Source organism: Mastigoproctus giganteus, chromosome 9 (assembly GCF_048544385.1).
Source record: "Mastigoproctus giganteus isolate SK-2022 chromosome 9, ASM4854438v1, whole genome shotgun sequence".
Taxonomy (NCBI): domain Eukaryota; kingdom Metazoa; phylum Arthropoda; class Arachnida; order Uropygi; family Thelyphonidae; genus Mastigoproctus; species Mastigoproctus giganteus.
Window position 1 is genome coordinate 220,388,483 of NC_143583.1, and position 22,571 is coordinate 220,411,053.

Here is a 22,571-nt window from a genome sequence, read left to right on the forward strand (position 1 = left end):
AGGGAGTATATGATGAGAGCCTTGTCAATCAATTTGGCCCTGGAGAGACTCTGCAAGGTTCATTGGGTAGAATTTTTTCCAATGTGATCTGTTCAAGCACAGAGGGGATTCGCAGACAAAAGAATAACAGTAGCTGCAGGCAGAGGCAAAAGTGATTCTTGCACTGCTTCTACTGTAATGGGCAGCAGCCTGGAGAGCAGGTTTCTGGGGATTTCAAGAGCTACTGGGAGTCATTGTGGAACAAGTAAATACATGGGCTTTGTTAGGGTAGCTAAGAATAGGAACAGGTGCATGTATACTTGCGTGTATACAATTTATTTACCAAATTTATTTACCAACTCCTACACCAATGTAGGAGTTTGGTAAATAAATTTGATGAATTTGAGGTGTTGGTCGAAACATCAAAGGCAGATAATGTTGGTATATCAGCGACGTGGTGTCACCCAGATATAAGGAATGCAGAACTGGAATTTAGGGAGTACAATGTGTCCAGGAAGGATAGACAGGATAGGAAGGGAGGAGGGGGGCGTTATGCTATTAGTTAAGAAACACAAAATCCAAGGAAGTACAGCCAGTCGACATGGCTGGACAGTGCAGTGTCGAGTCAGCTTGGTGTAACAGAAGCAAAATTGAGAGTAGGAGTGTGTTATAGGCCTAATGACTCTGATGAGTATGATAAACAACTGTACAGTTTGGTTTAAAATTTTTATGGCGCATTAGAACTGTACAGAGAAATAGAGTGGGCCAGTATATCAGTGTCTTGTAATGGAGGATTTTAATTTCCCAGATGTTAACTGGAATTGGTGGTTGGTCACTCACACACTAGCAAGGCTTTTGTGGATTTATTGGATGACTGTTTTCTACAGAAGCATGTTTAGGAGGCAACTAGAGAGAGTTTGTTTGTTTGTTTGAGAATTTTTTAGGTGCATGGGAGTCTATGGCCATAGTGCACCATACATATGATAGTACATATCCTATTTCTTTATGGATCGAGAGTCAGAAAACTGGTTTTTGACTAGCCAAAGGAGGTGGTATACATTGATCGCTTTGAGAAAGGTAAAAATTTGAGACCTTTGTTTTATTGCCCAGAAGTGAAGTAAGCATTCGTGAATCTATTGCGAAGAGTGAAGTGGCTGGAGTGAAGAGATTCTGGCATTCTATTGCAAATTTTGTGCATTTCACAAGGATATGCTTCACTGAAAACACTGTGTTACAGTGATCAACACTGGGGGTGAGTATCCCTTCTTAAAAGATAACCATGAGTAATAATAGTGTGACTTATTCGCAGATGAGCTAGTATTACCTCCTCTTGTCGAACTGGACTGAAGCTTAAAGGCCATTGCTCAAGATTTCGCTTGATACTTCAAAGCTTATTTTTAAGTTGGTTGTGCCATGCTAATTGCCACTGGTACATGCATTTTTCCTGTATTATTCATCTATAATCTTGATGTGGAACTCTCCACTGGTCATCGGGGTGGTAAGTCAGCCGCTTTTGCGGCATTGTCCGCTAATTCATTTCCTGGAATTGCTATGTCCTGGGACCCAACAGAAGGGTATGGGTCTTCCAAGCTCAGATAAGATATATAAAGAGTTTGTTATTTCTTTCCAGACTGGGTGGGTGACGTGGCCTAGTTTTCCAGTGCTTGAAGTGCCCTTAGAGAATCAGAGAAAATTATATTGTTTTCACTATATGCTTCAGTGCAACCTGAATTGCCATTAGTTCGGCAGAAAATATACTGATCTCATGTGGCAGTTGGTAGGCTGTTCGTTAATGTTATGTTCGGAAAAACTGCGGCGATTCCAACGTGGGCGTCATTCTTTGTTCCATCTGTATGAGCTACAACAAAGTTTGGAAACTGCTCCACTACTGCATGGTACTGTTGCAGGAAATTATCTTTATGTAGTGCAGATTTATCCCATTTATGAAGGTATTTATCACACAAAGGTGGAGTAATGCTAAATGGAGCAAGGACTAGTGAAGGTGTATTTGGCGATATTATCAAAACTCAGATTAAGTTCTTCTAGAAGATGTCTTATTCTTATACCTAACGGTCGGTTAGCAGTACGGTGGTTATGGTATAACCTGCTATGTTGGGGGATGAAAAGTAATTCCCAATTTGTGTGTTCAGGCATAGATCTAATTTTATATGCATAGCATAATATAAGTTGTAATACACCGAAGCTCAAGAACCCCCTTCTGATAGAGAGAGGGGGTTAGTGAGCTTCGGCGTATATACTATGTATTGGAGATGTGCAATATGCTCTTAGAGCAATGTGTATTGCACTATGATGGAGATGATCAAGACAGCGAAGGACACTAGATCTTGCTGAGCTATACACTGGTGCTCCATAGTCAAGTTTTGATCTTATTAAAGATCTGTATATCCGTAATAAGGTAAGGCGATCAGTTCCCCACTTTGTTGCTGAGAGAACCCGGATGATATTTAGTTTTTATTGGCAGGATGTTCTTAGTCTTTTAATATGTTCCAGGAAGGTAAATTTATGATCTAAGGTGATTCCTAAGAATCGTATGCTGGGTTGAACTGCTACTGGTTGTCCATTCAGTTGTAGTTCCGGATGTGGGTGCAGTTTACGTTGTCGGCAAAAATGGATGCACAGCGTTTTTTAAGGACAGAGTTGAAAACCATTGGTTTGTGCCCATGTACTGATCTTATTTATTGACCCTTATAACTGTCTCTTGATAGTATTCATGTTTTTCGCATGACAAGAAATACTAAGGTCATCTACAAACAGTGCCTTATCGATAGAGTTTGTAAGTTGTTCAGCAATGGTGTTTATTGCAATTATAAAGAGTGTAGCACTGAGTACAGAGCCCTGTGGAACTCCTTGAAAAAATAATTCGGACAGCAAAGTTTTAAATCGAACCTGGAATGTTCGCTTGTCTAGGAAGTTCTGTTTGAAAATCGGGATATGGCCCCGGGAGTCCATGGCAATGTAATTCGCGGAGTATTCCATACTTCCACGTGGAATCATAGGCCTCACTGATGTCAAAATCCGATCTAAGGAATGCATTCCGAATGGAATTCTCTAGTCCTACTAGTATATCTAGTGTTGATCTGTTTGGTCGAATGCCGAACTGTGCAGAACGTAAGAGATTGAAATTTTCAAGGTACCATATCAGTCAACGGTTCACCATCTTCTCGAGAATTTTGCAAAGGCATGATACCATCGTTTAGGGAATGTATCTTCCAGATTGAGTCTACTGAACAGATCAAGAAGTGACTGCAGTGATTCAGCACTTAGTTCCTGTATCATTGAATAATGGATATTATCTGGTCCTACAGTACAACGCCTAGATGTTCAAAGGCTCTATGTAGTTCGTGAATATTGTGAATGGCAAGTTATATTGTGATTCTTCTGCTTTTGAATCTTCTGAAGGCTAGTATGTAACTTTCTGTTGCTGATGTTTCGGCAAAGGTTTCCCCTAGTATATTGGCAATTTGGGTAGGGTCAGCAATGTTAATTGTTAACAGGAGAGACTGCTTCTATAGGGATGGGATACACTTAAATAGAAAGGGTGCAAGAATGTTTGCTGAGGCTATCGAGGCAGTGTTAGGTGGGTTGGAAAACTGCTAGATTGGGGGAATACAAGAACTAATAGATTAACAGTAGCCACTGGCAGAGGTGAAAGTGATTCTTGCACTGCTTCTATTGGAATGAGCCGCAGACTGGAAAATAACATGCAGGATATTTCAGAGACTGCTGGGAATCATTGAGGTACAAGTAAACACATGGGTTGTGTTAGGGTAGCTAAAAAAAAGAACAGGTGCATGTATACTTGCGCTTACACCAATGCTGGGAGTTTAGTAAATAAATTGGATGAATTTGAGGTATTGCTCAAAACATCAAAGGCAGATATTGTTGGGATTTCAGAGACCTGGTATCACACAGATATAAGGAATGCAAAACTGGAATTTGGGGAGTACAATGTCTACAGAAAGGATAGACAGGATAGAAAGAGAGGAGGGGTTATGCTATTAGTTAAGAAACACATAAAATCCAAGGAAGTGAAGCCAGTCGACATCGCTTGACAGTGCAGTGTCGAGTCAGTTTGGTGTGACATAAGCATTGGGAGATCAAAATTGAGAGTAGGAGTGTGCTATAGGCCTAATGACTCTGATGAGTATAATAAGAAACTCTACAGGGAAATAGAGTGGGCCAGTAAATCAGAGAGTCTTATAATGGGGGATTTTAATTTCCCAGATATTGACTGGACTTTGGGGGCGTCACTCACACACTAGCAAGGCTTTTGTGGATTTATTGGATGATTGTTTTCTACATCAGCATGTTCGGGAGGCAACTAGAGGGAGTAATACTCTTGATTTGATTATCAGTAGTGATTCTTCATGCATTAAGAATCTGCAGGTAAATGAACCACTAGGTGGCAGTGATCAGAGTGTGCTGAGTGGGATTTACTCAAAGAGGTAACTACCATTAGGGGTAAAGGGAAGGGTTATTGCTTTCATAAAGGCGACTACGAAAGAGACAGTATTTAAATTCTACACAGTGGGACCAACTGATGATGTTACCAACAGCAAAATTCAAAATGGGAAGCATTCAAAGAACTTATCTTGGAAGCTACTAGGCTTTACATACCAACTAAGAATTATTGTTCAAGGTTTAGGCCTAAATGGATGGTATTTAAATTCTATACAGTGGGACCAACTGATGATGTTACCAACAGCAAATTCAAAATGGGAAGCATTCAAAGAACTTATCTTGGAAGCTACTAGGCTTTACATACCAACTAAGAAATATTGTTCAAGGTTTAGGCCTAAATGGATGTCAGATGAACTAATGAGACATATGGCAGAGAAGAAAAATGCAAGGGATACATACAAATTAACACGTGACACAGAAGCCTATGATAGATACAAGTTGATCTGTAACCAAGTTACAAAGGAGGTTAGGCAGGCAAAGGCAGATTACGAGAAATCTTTGGCAAGGAATGCAAAGAAAAACAGCAAAGAGTTTTTTACTTATGTAAACTCTAGAAGGAAGGGGATGAATCAGATTGGTCCACTTGATATCGATGGGTCAACTGTTGATGATCCTGCTCAGGTTGCTAACAAACTAAATGAATATTTTGCATCGACATTCACACATGAGGAGTTATTCAGCGAGGGGAATGCCAGAGGTGTATTCAACTCTGGCAGTAAGCTAGAGAATCTTGTAATAACTGAGAGTAAAGTGGAGGAGAAATTGTTGAAGATAAACACAAGAAAGGCACCTGGGGCAGATGGGATCTATCCAGTTATATTAAAGGAGGCAGCAAAGGAAGTAAGCAAACCCTTAGCCATAATTATGTGAGCTTCCTTGGACTCAGAGGAAGTACCCATGGACTGGAAATGTGCAAATGTAACCCCAATTCACAAAGGAGGATCAAAGGCTGACACAAGTAATTATAGACCTGTGAGCTTAACTTCTGTTCCAGGAAAATTAATGGAGGCACTGGTTAAAGAAGCACTGCAGGATCATTTAGACAAGACTTCAGTTATAGCTCGGACACAGCATGGTTTTGTTAAGGGGAAGTCTTGCCTGACCAATTTGATTGGATACTATGATGCAGTCACAAAAGAACTGGATGCAGGGAATAACTTTGATATTATATACTTGGATCTTAGAAAGGCTTTTGATACTGTTGCACATGGAAGACTGCTGCACAAATTGGAGTAGTGTAGCATTGGAATCACATTGCTGCTATGGTTAAAGGGGTGGTTGAGGGGGAGAAGACAGAGAGTGGTAATCAATGGACACTGCTCATCGTGGACTAATGTTATTAGTAAAGTCCCTCAGGGCTCAGTGTTCGGTCCATTATTGTTTTCTGTATTTATAAATGATATGGATGATGGTATATCAAGCTGAATGTCCAAGTTTGCAGACGATACAAAGGTTGGCAGGGTTATCAAGGACACTACTGACACTATGCTGCTGCAACAGGATCTGGAAAGGTTGAGCAGATGGGCTGAGAGGTGGCAAATGAAGTTTAACATTGACAAATGTAAAGTACTACACATGGGAAACAGCAACCCCAGAGCAACGTATCAACTCTGTGGTACTACACTGACAGTGGTAGAGAATGAAAGGGACTTGGGGGTGGTTGTGCAGACAGGCTGCAAAAGTAGCTCATGATGTATTGTCAATGATATACAGGAATTTTTCCAGCAGGGATAAGGAGGTGATTATTCCCTTGTATAAGGCAATGGTCAGGCCACACCTAGAGTACTGTATACAGGTCTGGAGGCCTCATTTCAAGAAGGATGTAGAGCTGCTGGAACGAGTACAGAGAAGGGCAACAAGATTAGTGAATGGAACAAAGGGGTGCTCTTACGAAGAAAGGCTTAAGTTTTGCAAATTACAGTGTCTGGAGACTAGGCACCAGCGAGGTGATCTGATCTGATAGAGGTGTATAAAGCCTTGAATGGTTTGAGCATGCTCAATGCTGATGGGATTCTTCCTCTAGCTCAGAATAATCACCTGAGAGGGCATAAATTCAAATTGAGGAAAGACAGATGTAGGATAGACGTGCGGAAATTTGCCTTTAGCCAGCGGGTGGTTGGTTGGTTGGTGGAACAGACTTCCATCCCTTGTAGTGGAGGTTGATAGCCTAAATAAGTTTAAGGCTCAGCTGGACAGGTATTTTGAACGAACAGAGGGGTGAAGTGGAAGTGGGTTTTTTTTTTTTTTTTTTTGGCTGATGCTGCATAAGCTTGCTTTCTTGCATCAAATGCCTCTACTAATGCTAATGCTAATTTAAAGAAAGAATCCAATGTTGTTTGCACAGTTTTTGTCCCACTTGCATTTTTAACTACAGCACAGACATTATCAAATGCAATAGTTGTTTCTTTATCAATTTTACTGCAGGTCAACACATTCTCTATTATGTTCAATGCATTTTGGGCATCTTTAGATGGCAGTGTGTGTGCTTCTTCACTTCATCTGCTGTTGGTAACAAAAGCATCACTGTTTTGTTTGGTGCTCAGCAACTCTTCTGATGTTGCAATGATAGCAACTTCATCATCCACTTTCACAAACTCTTCAAATTCGCCAACAAAATCCATATGCTCCTTCACATTCCTCAATTTTGCTATCAAATTCGTCAGCTGGACCATGTTTTTCGATGATATTCTCTCCAAAGCCACTCTTTCTGAAGCAGTTGATTACTTGATGCAATACTGTCCCAAGCAATAACAAGATTACAGATAGCATCCAAGACATTCCAATTTGGCTGCAAATTGTTCTCTCCTATGTTGTGGATCAAGTACCTATCAGGCAGGCTCTGTATACTCTCTTGAGGTTATAAACAATACCTTGATCCAGTGGTTGCATTAAAGTGGTGGTATTGGGGGGGGAGGTAAAAACAACAGCTGCATATTTGTCAACTTAATATTGTTGTAATTTGGCTTTTAGGAGCATTAGCAACTAAGGCCATATCGCTCCGGGATATGCGGTGGCCATTCCCTGACCTTTCCACATCCTCCGTATTTGGTGGTCACGGCTCTAACTCCAGTCTAACCAAGAAGCGTGTGCTATGCACTGCTGCTCCTGCCTAACTGGCTACAGAGGCACCCCTTATCAACTTAAGTGTCTCAGCAGAATGTGCTGTACAACGATCTAGAATCACTGTACAGCTAGAATCCCTTCAATGCTGATGAGATTCTTCTTCTTGCTCAGAATAATCACCTGAGAGGGCATAAATTCAAATTGAGGAAAGACAGATGTAGGATAGATGTGTGGAAATTTGCCTTTAGCCAGCGGGTGGGTGGTTGGTGGAACAGACTTCTATCCCTTGTCGTGGAAGTTGATAGCCTAAATAAATTTAAGGCTCAGCTGGACAGGTATTTTGAACGAACAGAGGGGTGAAGTGGAAGTGGGGTTTTTTTTTTTTTTTTTTTTGGCTGATGCTGCATAAGCTTGTTTGTTTGGTTTTTAGGAGCATTAGCAACTAAGGCCATATTGCTCCAGGAAATGCGGTGGTCATTCCCTGACCTTTCCGCATCTTCCGTATTTGGTGGTGACGGGCTCGAACCCCGGTCTAATCAAGAAGCGTGTGCTACGCACTGCTGCTCCTACCCACCTGGCTACGGAGGCGCCGCGCTGCATAAGCTTGCTTTCTTGCATCATATGCCTCTACTAATGCTAATCATAAAAATGTTCCTGTTTTCTGAAGCCATTACACAACTACATACATTATCAATGTATATAGTTGTGTATACAAAAGCAAACAAAAGTTTGCACTCATCATTTTACAACAGCTCATACCATTAATCACTTGTCAAATTATCTCAGTTGCCTTAAAACTAAAATATGCAGGCACTACAAAAAAAAAAAAGAGCCACATGGGCAGTATGGAGCATTACCTAATGAAGAAAATGCAACCAAATTTGGCAGGTATGTTCTTCAGTGGATGCAGAAGGAATAACAAAAAACAAAACAAATTCCAAAAATCACTACCAGGATAAAAGTTCTGTTATGAATGATTACCTAATTATATGATCTGCATGGTTATTATGCATACTGTGAATGAAGTGCAATGTCTGCTACAACACCAGCATACAACACTGTTTCATGTAACAGCAACACAACGTCGGCACCTCCGTAGCCAGGTGGGAAGGAGCAGCAGTGCATAGCACATGCTTCTTGATTAGACCGGGGTTCGAGCCCGTCACCACCAAATACGGAGGATGCGGAAAGGTCAGGGAATGACTATCGCATATTTCCGGAGCAATATGGCCTTAGTTGCTAATGCTCCTAAAAACCAAATAACAAACAAACACAATGTCCAGCATGACTGTTGTAAAGCACATTAGCATAGTCACTTTACTGCCTGATGTTTCTTATAACAGCATTATCAGCAACATAATAATCAGCATAAGTGTTATCAATTACATTTAAATATTGCTAATGGTATGGTGTCTATCATTCTAAGCAGCGATATTAGGATCATCGATCAGTACTTAATACATAACTCAATGTGATCTAGCAGAAAAGTACAACATATCAGGGGTGATGTTTGTGTGCCATGTGATGCTATCCATGCCATGATGTGCAGCCTATTATGTTAGGAATCTTGCCACAATACATACTTTCTTTCATACAGCCTTTATGATAGTGCAGGAATCACTAACAGGTAGCAGTCAACATCATAAAACAAGTAATTAGTAGGATGGTGGGTAACCTATTCTAATAATTAATAATCTGCTAGATAAAAGAAAACTTCCTACAAGTCATGCGACTCCTCATCTAAAATTTGAATTTAAGTTCAATACTCTCAAACTATGGGGAATTTTCATTTACTCAAAAGCAGATGTATATAAGTTACTAATGGGTACCTTATAATGGATAGTCAAGGCTGAAGTTTGGAGAAATTCAAAGGTCACTAGCTTGATCATCAGCTAGGTCACCTACACAAGGAATGCAACATGTAAGGGGTTCTTTTTGTGTGTTAGTGTAGCAAAATATAATCTATATTTCAAATAAATATTTTGAAATGCTTACTTGATTATCCATAACTGCAAATGCCATGGCACTATGCATTACTTCTAAAAGATGCATTGTGAGTTCATTCATATCTGTTACTGGTTTTACTTTAAATGCAATAATGAGGCGCTTTCCTTTTACTGTGCGTATAGCTCCTGTAATCCTTAGGTAAGTCTCCTCCATTATCAATGACCTTTGTTGGGATGTAGCATCCTAAAAGTCAAAGAACATTGGGTAAATGATAATGTCATATCAATCACATATCCCACCAGTTTAATACTTAACTGTCTCTAATGACAACAAATAATTTCCCATCAGAAATGAGTAGCTCCAATTTTTGGCTAGGAGAATAGTGGTTATTTATACCAAAAAAATATCTTTTCACATATACCTCACCACCCCCCCCTGCACATAACATCATTACAAAACATGAGGCTGGTTACAATTACATTTTTCTTGCTTTTACAATTAAAACTTGAACCCCCCATACATGTAATTAAAATAATATAGTATGCAATTGTAAAAAAGACACATATGGTATAAAAACATTGGTAATGATTTGCTATTGACTTAACCTGGCAGATGGCAAACAGAATCAGCAAGGTGCCTTACAAGAATAAGTTTTGCATGTTAATTTTTATTTTTTTTTTGATGATGGAAGATTAATTTCTGAAACCTTCTCTACCTGCCTAAATATAGATCTAATTTTATTCAAGCTGGTTTTCAAATAATACCTGTTTTTTGGAGTAATAGTGTCAAAGAACCTGAATGGAGCAGAGTGCCTGTTTTTGTAAATTTTGTATTTGATACACATGCAGCACTTCACAGGTGCTGTGCACATTTCGTACATATTGATTTTGATTGCATGTTGAACATTTACCATTCTAGTTCAAGATAATTTTGTAAATATAGCATTGTCTCAGTCTTTAGAGGAACATTTCAGAGCTTTTGAAGAGTAACTATCTGAAAACACTATTTTTGTGTAACGTGAATTCATACTTAAATTTTTCAGGTTAGTTTCCTTTCTTTTTTTTTAAATCAGAAACTACAGGATATTTTGATATGCTGCCCTATCATTTTTTTTTTAAATTTTTGATGGAGTCATTATAGTCTGTGGACTTCAAACAGTAGAGTAACTGCAACCCCCCAACTATTTTTTTTTATATAAACGTAAATTTACATAATATATATATAAGCAGAGATAGGTGCACATGAATAATTTTGAAATTTCAAGCATTCGGCAATTTTATTAATTTGAAAATGGAAGGTCCTAATATGGTTACATTTCAGAGGCGTGTTTTTTTTTTTTTTTTTATATTGTTAGCAGACTGGAGAGTTTCTGCATAGTTGTACTTCTATTAGAGGTCTGCATGGGCCTAAATTTTTTATTTTTACTCATTCCAGCACGCACTCTAGACAGTCCAACCCAACCCAAGCTTTTTTTTTCTTTTTTCCAAAGAACTGATTTTTATACCACCCCGAATGAAATTTTTTTTTTAATATAATCGTTAGCATTGCTTTGAAGTTTTATAATAATAAACTTTCAGATTCAAAATGCGATATTAATAATTATCCAAAATAATTATCAATATTAATTACAAAAAAAAGAAAATGTAATAAATTTTCAATTTACCATATTTAATTTAATTCCAAAATGAATATTGATATCCACCACTACTTAAATTAAAAAAATAGAACTAACTGTCACTTCTGTCACTGGCAATTCTCACTGTATGAATGACATGTAAGCATTCTGCTTACCTGTATTTCTAAACAAAGAACAAAAAAGGAACCCATTATTGTGGGGGGGGGGCATAATGACTCATACACCCTTGATGTTATGTAAATTGCAACTATACCCACATAAGGGTAAAGGCTAATTTACTGAACAAAAAATACAGACAGTCATTACCACAAAAGAGTACAAATTTCAGTGAATTTTGGAGACGTTGCAAAGAGCACCTTACTGGTCAGTTAAAAGTGTCAACAGACAACTAATACACATTTTTTTCTAAAAAACTTTTAACAATTTAAATGTATAACAAAATATTTAAAAAAAAAAAAAAAAAAAATATATATATATATATATATATAGGAAATAGTCTGAAATGTTTAGATATAACAATTCATTATGATTATTTGTACCAGAACATCATTTGTGTTACCCGGCCTGAGACCGAACATCCTTCTTGTTACATGGCCTGAGGGCAGAAGTCCAGGAAGAGCCCATGCAAACCTCTAACTTCTATACGTAATATATAATTAGAAATAAGGGTGCAAAACTTAATTTTTAAAGTTTGCACCCTAATCAATTACATAAACTGGAAAAGGGAAATAACTAATACTTTTCATGCTTATATTTCATAATCTTAGGGGTTTTTTTTTCCCCATGTTTGGAATAGTTCTAATCAAAGTTGTTTCATTGAAATTGATATGTGTTAAAAAAGTTTTTAAATTTTACATTTTAATTAAAAAAACAAAGTTGTGGTTAGGCGCGCGGGTGCATAAGTACACGTGCCTTGAGTGACCGGGGTTCTAGCCCGTGACTGCTGAATACGGTACTGTTTCTTGTAATCTGTGTATCTTGTAAACTCCTCTGACCGTTGGGTCGTCCCAGAGTATAAACAGAAAATTTATTTATTTATTTATAATCAAAAGATCCAGCATTGGTATATGTATACTGTAACCAGAATTTAAAAAAAAAAAAAAAGCTTGCCAGAAATAAAAAAAAAAACAAACTTGAAAACCTGTCAGGTCCAGCCCAAACTTTATTTGTCACTACAGACATGCACATAGTGCAAGATTAAAATTAGGATAATCTCCCTACCCATCATTTACTGAGCAAAGGCGAATGATAAGTTGGGAAACAAAGGGAAACAAGTCTAAATACGAAAATAAGAATTGAAGTTTCACACAATATCCCATTTCTTTATGCTTCATACATCATACAAAGAAACAGTTCCTGTGCTACAGGCCTAATGACTCTGATGAGTATAATAAGAAACTGTACAGGGAAATAGAGTGGGCCAGTAAATCAGAGTCTTATAATGGGTGATTTTAATTTCCCAGATACTGACTGGAATTTGGGGGCTGGTCACTCACACACTAGCAAGGCTTTTGTGGATTTATTGGATGATTGTTTTCTACATCAGCATGTTCAGAAGGCAACTAGAGGGAGTAATACTCTTGATTTGATTATCAGTAGTGATTCTTCATGCATTAAGAATCTGCAGGTAAATGAACCACTAGGTGGCAGTGATCACAGTGTGCTGAAGGATTTACTCTTTGGGATTTACTCAAAGAGGTTACTACCATTAGGGGTAAAAGTGAAGGGTTATTGCTTTCATAAAGGCGACTACGATGGACTGAGACAGTATTTAAATACTATACAGTGGGACCAACTGATGATGTTACCAACAGCAAATTCAAAATGGGAAGCATTCAAAGAACTTTTCTTGGAAGCTACTAGGCTTTACATACCAACTAAGAAATATTGTTCAAGGTTTAGGCCTAAGAGGATGTCAGATGAACTAATGAGACATATGGCAGAGAAGAAAAATGCATGGGATACATACAAATTAACACGTGACACAGAAGCCTACGATAGACACAAGTTGATCTGTAACCAAGTTACAAAGGAGGTTAGGCAGGCGAAGGCAGATTACGAGAAATCTTTGGCAAGGGATGCAAAGAAAAACAGCAAAGAGTTCTTTACTTATGTAAACTCTAGAAGGAAGGGGATCAATCAGATTGGTCCACTTGATATCGATGGGTCAACTGTTGATGATCCTGCTCAGGTAGCTAACAAACTAAATGAATATTTTGCATCGACATTCACACATGAGGAGTTATTCAGCAAAGGGAATGCCAGAGGTGTATTCAACTCTAGCAGTAAGCTACAGAATCTTGAAATAACTGGGAGTAAAGTGGAGGAGAAACTGTTGAAGATAAACACAAGAAAGGCACCTGGGGTGGATGGGATCTATCCAGTTATATTAAAGGAGGCAGCAAAGGAAGTAAGCAAACCCTTAGCCATAATTATGAGAGCTTCCTTGGACTCAGGGAAGGTACCCATAGACTGGAAATGTGCAAATGTGACCCCAATTCACAAAGGAGGATCAAAGGCTGACACAAGTAATTATAGACCTGTTAGTTTAACTTCTGTTCCAGGAAAATTAATGGAGGCACTGGTTAAAGAAGCACTGCAGGATCATTTAGACAAGACTTCAGTTATAGCTCAGACACAGCATGGTTTTGTTAAGGGGAAGTCTTGCCTGACCAACTTGATTGGATATTATGATGCAGTCACAAAAGAACTGGATGCAGGGAATAACTTTGATATTATATACGTGGATCTTAGAAAGGCTTTTGATAATGTTGCACATGGAAGACTGCTACACAAATTGGAGCAGTGTGACACTGGAGGCAAATTTCTGCTATGGATAAAGGGGTGGTTGAGGGGGAGAAGACAGAGAGTGGTAATCAATGGACACTGCTCATCGTGGACTAATGTTATTAGTGGAGTCCCTCAGGGCTCAGTGTTGGGTCCATTATTGTTTTCTGTATTTATAAAAGATATTGATGATGGTATATCAAGCTTAATGTCCAAGTTTGCAGATGATACAAAGGTTGGCAGGGTTGTCAAGGACACTACTGACACTATGCTGCTACAACAGGATCTGGAAAGGTTGAGCAGATGGGCTGAGAGGTGGCAAATGAAGTTTAATGAAGTTTAACATTGACAAATGTAAAGTACTACACATGCGAAACAGCAACCCCAGAGCAACGTATCAACTCTGTGGTACTACACTGACAGTGGTAGAGAATGAAAGGGACTTGGGGGTGGTTGTGCAGGCAGATATGAAGTTCTCTGAGCAGTGCAGATGGGCTGCAAGAGTAGCTCATGGAGTATTGTCAATGATATACAGGAATTTTTCCAGCAGGGATAAGGAGGTGATTATTCCATTGTATAAGGCAATGGTCAGGCCACACCTAGAGTACTGTATACAGGTCTGGAGGCCTCATTTCAAGAAGGATGTAGAGCTGCTGGAACGAGTACAGAGAAGGGCAACAAGATTAGTGAATGGAACAAAGGGGTATTAGTATTAGTAACGGCCGTATGGTGCAAGAAAGCCTATGGCTTATGCAGCACCAGCTAAAAAAAAAAAAAAAAAAAAAAATCCGAACAAAACAATGATAAAAACAAAAATTAAATAAATAATAATAATTAAAAAATAAATAAAAATAATAAAATGAAATTAAAAATTAAATAAAAAGGAAATTAATCCTATCATCCTATGCGCTTCCCTTACCCGAAAGTACTATCCAGATGACCTTTGAATTTCCCCAAACTGTCGGCCTCTACCACCCATGAAGGCAACTTATTCCAGTAATTTATAACTCGCTGGCTAAAATAAAACTTCCTGCAGTCCAATCTAAACATTTCCCCGCGTAACTTGAATTTATGTCCCCTAGTTCTAGCATCATTTATAATCTTGAAAATTTTGTCCTCATTCATTTTACTGATGCCTCTCAGAGCCTTAAATACCTCAATCAAATCTCCCCTAAGGTGTCTAGTTTCCAAACTCTGCAACCCACATATTCGGAGTCTTTCTTCATACGGACGCCCTTTTGCCGACCTCACCAGGCGAGTTACCCTTCTTTGCACCCTTTCAAGAAGCTCGATGTCTTTCTTTAGGTGCGGTCTCCATACTTGAACACAGTATTCCAAGTGTGGTCTAACATAGGCCTTATATAATGGGATTATCACGTCCCTATCTCTACTTGCAAAAGTTCGATAGATCATCGATAGGACACCATGGGCCTTCCTTGCAACCTGTTTACAATGCTCAGAGAATTTCATGTCTGACCGTATCGTAACACCCAAGTCCCTTTCCTCCAGTACTGGGTTTAGTTGAACTCCACCAAGTGAATAAGTTATTTTGGGATTACTGTTTCCCAGGTGTAATACCTTACACTTTGTTGGATTAAAGCACAGCTGCCATTTTTCTGACCATTCTTGAAGTCTATCTAGGTCTCTCTGAAGAAGCTCAGCTTGACAGTGATCATTAACTACTCTACCAATTTTAACATCATCTGCAAATTTAGACATCACGCCCTCTATCCCTTCATCAATGTCGTTTATGAAAATTAAAAACAACAGTGGTCCTAATACTGATCCTTGGGGAACCCCACTTCTTACATCAACCCAATCTGAGGAATAGCCATTTATCACAACCCTCTGCCTCCTGCCCTGAAGCCATCCTTCTATCCATCTAAGGATTTTTCCAGTGATTCCAACCTGTTCCAGCTTATAAAGCAACCGCTCATGTGGGACTGAGTCAAAAGCTTTGCTGAAATCTAAATAAACAATGTCGAAATTATTCCCTAAATCCAGCTCGTGAGTGACCCTTTCGAAATAGCGAACCAGATTTGTTAAACATGATTTTCCCTTTACAAAACCATGCTGAGTATCCTTGAGAATTTCAATTCGATCCAAATGATCCTGAATTCCACCCTTGATCAATGCCTCCATGATTTTCCCTACTACTGAAGTCAGACTGACAGGTCGATAATTTCCCACTTCACTTTTAGAGCCACCCTTATGTATGGGAGATACATTTGCACTTTTCCAATCCAAGGGAATCTCCCCAGAGTCTAGTGATGCTCGCATAACCAGCCTCAGTGGTTCAATGCACTCGCTTGCCGCCTCTCTCAAGATTATAGGGTATATTCCATCAACTCCGGGAGCCTTACTAGTCTGTATGCTTGAAAGTTTTTTCATTAAATAATCTTGCGAAATTTCAATATCATTAATTACATATTTTTTAACTTCGCTCCCACAATTTCCCATTGCCACAAAAGGCTTTTCATTTGTAAATATCGATGCAAAATAACTGTTGAGTTCATCTGCAACGGCAGCTGGTGTATTTATTACTATCCCCTTTCCCTTACGTAAAGGTCCGATCTGGTTTGTCCTGCTCTTCTTGGCATTTATATATGTGAAGAATTCTTTATCCTCCCTCTTTGCTCTGTTTGCTAGTGATTTCTCATAAACTGCCTTTGCCTGTCGAACCTTTTCTGTGGCTCTATTACACATCACCTTGTAGCTGTTATAGGCTTCAGTACTTTTTATTGCTCTGTAACGTTTCCATGCCACCTTTTTCTGCTCAAGTAATGTGGCAACTTCACTATTCATCCAACTTGGAACCCTTCTCGTGGAGTATTTTTTTAATGGTATATACGCATTCAAGGCATCGGTGATTAATGTTTTAAAAGCGTACCACAGTTCAAATGTATTCATTCTCTGTGCGATATCTACCCAGTTAATAGAGGCCATGTAGTACCTTAAGGCATCGTAATTTCCTTTTCTGAAATTAAAACCCATTCCTTTGCCTTTTACTTCTGCTACCTCTCTCGTCATCATCCACCGTAGAACTCCGTGATCACTTCCTGCTACTGGTTCCTCTACTGTCAGCCCTGTTATGTCATCTGATTCATGTGTGATGATGAGGTCTAGGATATTCTTTTCTCTAGTACTTTCCCTGACATGTTGATACAAATAACAGTCATCTAGTTGATTTAAAAATTTTGTTCCCCATGTCGAGTTTCCTTCCCATTTACTCCAATCAATTAGAGGCAAATTGAAATCACCCATAATAAGGCATTGACGCTTACTTGCCCATTCCATTTGCATGTAGAGGCTTTTGTCATAGTCTTCACAATCACCTGGTCTGTAGATTACGCCTACTCGCATTGTACCTTTGTTTCCAACTATCTCACACCATACAGACTCTATACTAGCATGTGAAATGTCTGAATCTGGGAAAGCTATCGTCGCACTCAGGCTGCTTCTGATAAGAAGCATTACCCCACCACCCCTTCTATCTACTCTATCCTTCCTAAATACATTATACAAGCCGTACTGAAACTCATCATCCCCAATTTCCGGGTGGCACCACGTCTCTGTAAGCCCTATTATGTCCGCTTTACTTGTTTTAACCAGCAGTTCGAATTCGCTCATTTTATTGATGACACTTCTAACGTTACTGTATAAACAATTAAGATTTACTGTTCTTGTATATTTAACAACCCTAACACAACCCTTGAAGTTTTTTAGGCTCTCTTCCCTGATATTAGCTACCTGGTCACGTGAAACGTCTTTGCCCCCAGAACATCTAGATAATACGTCCAGTTGGGGTAACAGATAAGAACTCTTAAGGTATGTGCAAGAGTTACATTGACCAATATTATCAGATAAACGCGTGTCAGTATTACCCACATCCCCCCTAACTAGCAGTTTCCCTGAACCTTTAAGGTATCCTCAATAATACTGGCAAAAACTTTTGCACCACCTTTGTTTAAGTGTATCCCGTCTCTACAAAACAAATTCTTTCTACCTACAAGTGTGGGCCATGCTGATAGAAATTTACCCCCTAAAGCCTTGCAGATTCCTTCAAGTCTTGAGTTAATCCACAAGGCTCTTAACATATAATCCCTCCTATCGTGTCTGGGCAGAATTGCAGACACATAGACATTATGGCCTAGCTCGCGACATTTCCTCAGCATGGTCCTGTATTTTTCCAACAAATCGTCAGATCGTGTACGTTTAATATCGTTTGTCCCCACATGAATAATAATATTTTCTTTACCCCCTTTAAAATCTGACAGTCTGTTGGTGACATCATCAATAGTTGCTCCCGGCAGACATACCCTGGTTCTGCTCCACCTATCTTTATTACAAAAAATATTCCCCGTTTCCCTGACAATGGAGTCTCCTAATAAAACAATGTCCTTTCTAACCAGGGTAGTTTGCACTTGGTTTTTCTGTTTTGAGGCTCGAATCGGGTGCTCTCACGAAGAAAGGCTTAAGTTTTGCAAATTACAGTGTCTGGAGACTAGGCACCAGCGAGGTGATCTAATAGAGGTGTATAAAGCCTTGAATGGTTTAAGCATGCTCAATGCTGATGGGATTCTTCCTCTAGCTCAGAAAAATAACCTGAGAGGGCATAAATTCAAATTGAGGAAAGACAGAGGTAGGATAGACGTGAGGAAATTTGCCTTTAGCCAGCGGGTGGTTGGTTGGTGGAACAGACTTCCATCCCTTGTGGTGGAGGTTGATAGCCTAAATAAGTTAAAGGCTCAGCTGGACAGGTATTTGGAACGAACAGAGGGGTGAAGTGGAAGTGGGTTTTTTTTTTTTTTTTTTTGGCTGATGCTGCATAAGCTTGCTTTCTTGCATCAAATGCCTCTGCTAATGCTAATGCTAATGCTAATACAGCAAATAGTTTGGGCAACTGAGATGAGCAGTAGTTGAATCAACCGATAACTCAGATTCTGTCAGAAAAAGTACATGGGGTTTGGTGGACTGCAAGTGGAAATGGACGTCGCTGAAATTTGAATTGAGACCACATATATTTGTGAAATGAACTAGGAAGTGTTTGGGAGGTTTAGATCTTCTCGCAGATAAGCTTACTCTATTAATTTGACAATTCATGGTGTATTTAATGTGTGGTGTATTCATGGTGTACTTAAGCCATGCTGTATGAAGTAATGAAATTTTTGGATATGGCGTACTCATGGTAAGAATATACCCAGATCCTTGACATGATGTGGCCTCATCAATGCTCCCCACATACACACTACTCGGACTCCCTCCAGTCACTATCTGGCAGAGTAGAGGTAGGAAGATTAGACACTAGCTGATCCGGAAGCCTCCTAGAGAGTTACCAATAGGTTTGGTCTGGTGTACTAACTAGCGGCTGGCCTGCGAACACCGTTTTAGAGCTGTACCCTTGAAATGTAAGGAATATTGGATCTTGCCACGATGTTCATCAAAACCTAAAAAGTCATCAATTATACTGAATGATGGAAGAGATGGGGAAGGGTTGACCAGAACATAGCTCTAGAGACTAAACATGGGTTCCACCACTTCAAGCCTCCAATAAGCAAAGTGGTGGTATTACACCAGTTGATGGGAGTCATCTACCACCTAGTATTGCCTAGTAACACAGAAGGGTAGCATTCCTCCACGTGGTGTGGGCGCCACACCTCGACCCCTGCTTACTTTGGTTCACACCTGGGTTGTCACCCACTGTGTGCACGTGCATGTAGGTTATACCCAGGATTACTAACAGTCCCACCATCGTGAAGGTGCAAGCAGAGGATTTGGCTGTCACAGACCATCTGGACTTTGCTGAAATTGGGTCCACTTGACTTGAATGTCACCCAAATATCAGCTCCATCAGAGTTTTAGACTACCAGGTAGCAAGTACAACTTGTCTGGCATATTAGCATTAGCATTAGTAGAGGCATTTGATGCAAGAAAGCAAGCTTATGCAGCATCAGCCAAAAAAAAAAAAAAAAAAAAAAAACAATAAATAAATAAAAAATAACCACTTCCACTTCACCCCTCTGTTCGTTCGAAATACCTGTCCAGCTGAGCTTTAAACTTATTTAGGCTATCAACTTCCACGACAAGGGATGGAAGTCTATTCCAGCAACCAACCACCCGCTGGCTAAAGGCAAATTTCCTCACATCTATCCTACATCTGTCTTTCCTCAATTTGAATTTATGCCCTCTCAGGTGATTATTCTGAGCAAGAGGAAGAATCCCATCAGCATTGAGCATACTCAAACCATTCAAGGCTTTATACACCTCTATCAGATCACCTCGCCTCATATCTGAGAGAATGTCTGTGACACCCTGAAGGACGAAAAATAATGCATAAAGTGCCTGTTGTCTTGAACGTGTCTCTACATCTACACGTAATAGTGCCTTTAATGGATGGATTTTCGTTAAACCTTTTTATATTTGGCTCGTTTAGAACAATTTGTCATGCCATGCCAAATTTCGTTAAAATTGGACCAATAGAAATCCAATAATTATTATTCTTTGTCCATCCATCTGCATATAATAACTCAATCATCCAATAATAATATAATAACCCAATCATCCAATGGATGGATTTTGATTGAAATTTTATATTTAGCCCTCTCGGGGAGAGATCTAAGTATAAAATTTAGCTTCTTTAACTTCTTGAGCCATCCCAAGTTTTATTCAAATGGAGGGAAATAAGACCAATGTTTTTATTTTATGTCAAGAATGCTGACATAAAATAAAACAATGGTCAGCAGAATTATTATTATTATTATTAAATAATTTTTTTTTTTTAAAAACTAAGCACGTTTTGCAATTTTTTATTCAAACTTAAGAAATACATACAATAAGTACTGTGATCCATTAACCTTGTAATGTCAGCTACACCAGGTGTAACTCAAAAATAATGAGCCTGCGTTAATTATCAGATGAAGACAAAAATCTGTGATTTTCTGTACTTTTCTAAATATGCACAAATTCTTACTTGTATAGTTTCTGAACTAATTTATTATTTTCCCAGTTATATTTCCTGGGTCTGTGTTATATTCCAAGATACTTGCTGATACTATTGAGGCAGTGATAGGCAGGTCAGAAAACTGTTAGCATGGAAGGAGGGGGGAGGATACACAGATTAATAGATTAACTAGGACTCCAAGCTGAGGTGGAAGTGATTCTTGTACTGCTTCTACTGGAATACATTCAGCAGCCTGGAAACAAGATGTTGGTGATTTCAAGCCCTGCAGTGGGTCATCATGGAACAAGTAAATACAAGGATTGTGTTTAGATAACTAAGAGTAAGAACAGTTGCAGGTATACTTACATGTAAACTAATGCTAGGAGCTTTGTAAATAAATTTAAAATCTAAAGTACTGATTACATCATCAAATGCAGACATTTTAGGGATATTCACTTGTATCCAAGTAATACTCGTACATTGTAGGGGTATCACTTGGATACAAGTGAAGCTGAATTTGAATATGGGAAGTACAATGTATACATGAAGGATATAGCATATAGTGTTGTAAGTCAAGTGGCTCAGGGGTCTACCCCAACTTCTCACTCAATGCTTGTGTTATACAACTCTGTAAAGGCCAGATAGTATTAGTTAGTGTGTAGCTTGCACAGAGTGGTGTTGGGTTATGTTGATCATCTGACTTCTTAGCCAGTGGGTCCTGAGAAACTAAAATCCCAACACTGGCTGTCAAGTACAGTAGAATTGCATTAGTCTCTGGCAGGGCAAACCCTGGCATCATCTAGGACTTGCCAGGAAGGGGGAGTGCAGGGATGACAGTCAGAGTTTGGGATGAAAGGTGAAGAGGAAGAGGGTGAATGTTAGGAAATAGAATAGGGAATAGAAGGGACACCCTTGCAAAGGCAACCATCTTGATCTTGTGCTATCATCAAGCAACTGTGAACTTGATTCAACAGCAGAAATGGCCTTTCAATCCAACCATATGCCAATTTTCATTAACATGTCGTTTTTTACTTGGATCCACACTAAGGTTATAATGAGCCTGAAATTAATCAATATTAGTAAATGTCTTGAATCAGCAAATGCAATCCCTTGGAATGCACTAGCAGTGTGATATTCAACTTGCCTTGGATGTGTTAACTAGTTGGCTTGTCACAATTTCTAACTTTGGAGCCTCAAAGAAAATAAGGATCTTAAAACACACAAGAGGATGGTGGACCTCTAAGCTCAAAGAACAGCTTTAAGCTTAAACAGCAATTCTACAAACAATGAAGAAGGACAGGACAAATTCCAGACCGATTTGAATACTCCAAAGTACAAGCAAGCTTCAATCGCCTCAAGTCTAAAACCATAAAGCATCATGTTGAAGCCACACTTTGTAAGGGCATCCCATCATACCCACAAGAACACTGTGAACTATCCTCACAGCTCGATGCTGAAATCTGGACGGACTCTACTGCACAATTTCAGCAAAATGATCATGAGTAGTGTTGTATGCGTTTGATAATGATGTGCCCAGAGATGCACTTGCAAACCACCTTAATTATAAGGTATGATCTGATATCTGCAATTAACCAATTGCCAGCAACTGTTACTGCAGGGACTAATAAAGTTCCACAGTTTATTACTCAATGTTTGAGCTCATATCTGATTAATCCTCTCTTAATGATTTTTAAGGAGAATTTTTACCTCCAACATGGAATATGTATTCTGTTAGGC

The 22,571-nt window shown here is 39.0% G+C and overlaps 1 protein-coding gene across 1 annotated transcript in view; it reads right to left on the minus strand.

Moving 5' to 3' along the window:
* Positions 1-22,571, minus strand: part of RPA2 (Replication protein A2) — a 382,124-nt gene that overhangs the window by 96,090 nt on the left and 263,463 nt on the right. The window contains exon 5 of the mRNA XM_090381178.1: positions 9,520-9,714. Within this exon, the coding sequence (XP_090237304.1) occupies positions 9,520-9,714 (195 nt within the window). The remainder of the gene's footprint in view (positions 1-9,519; positions 9,715-22,571) is intronic.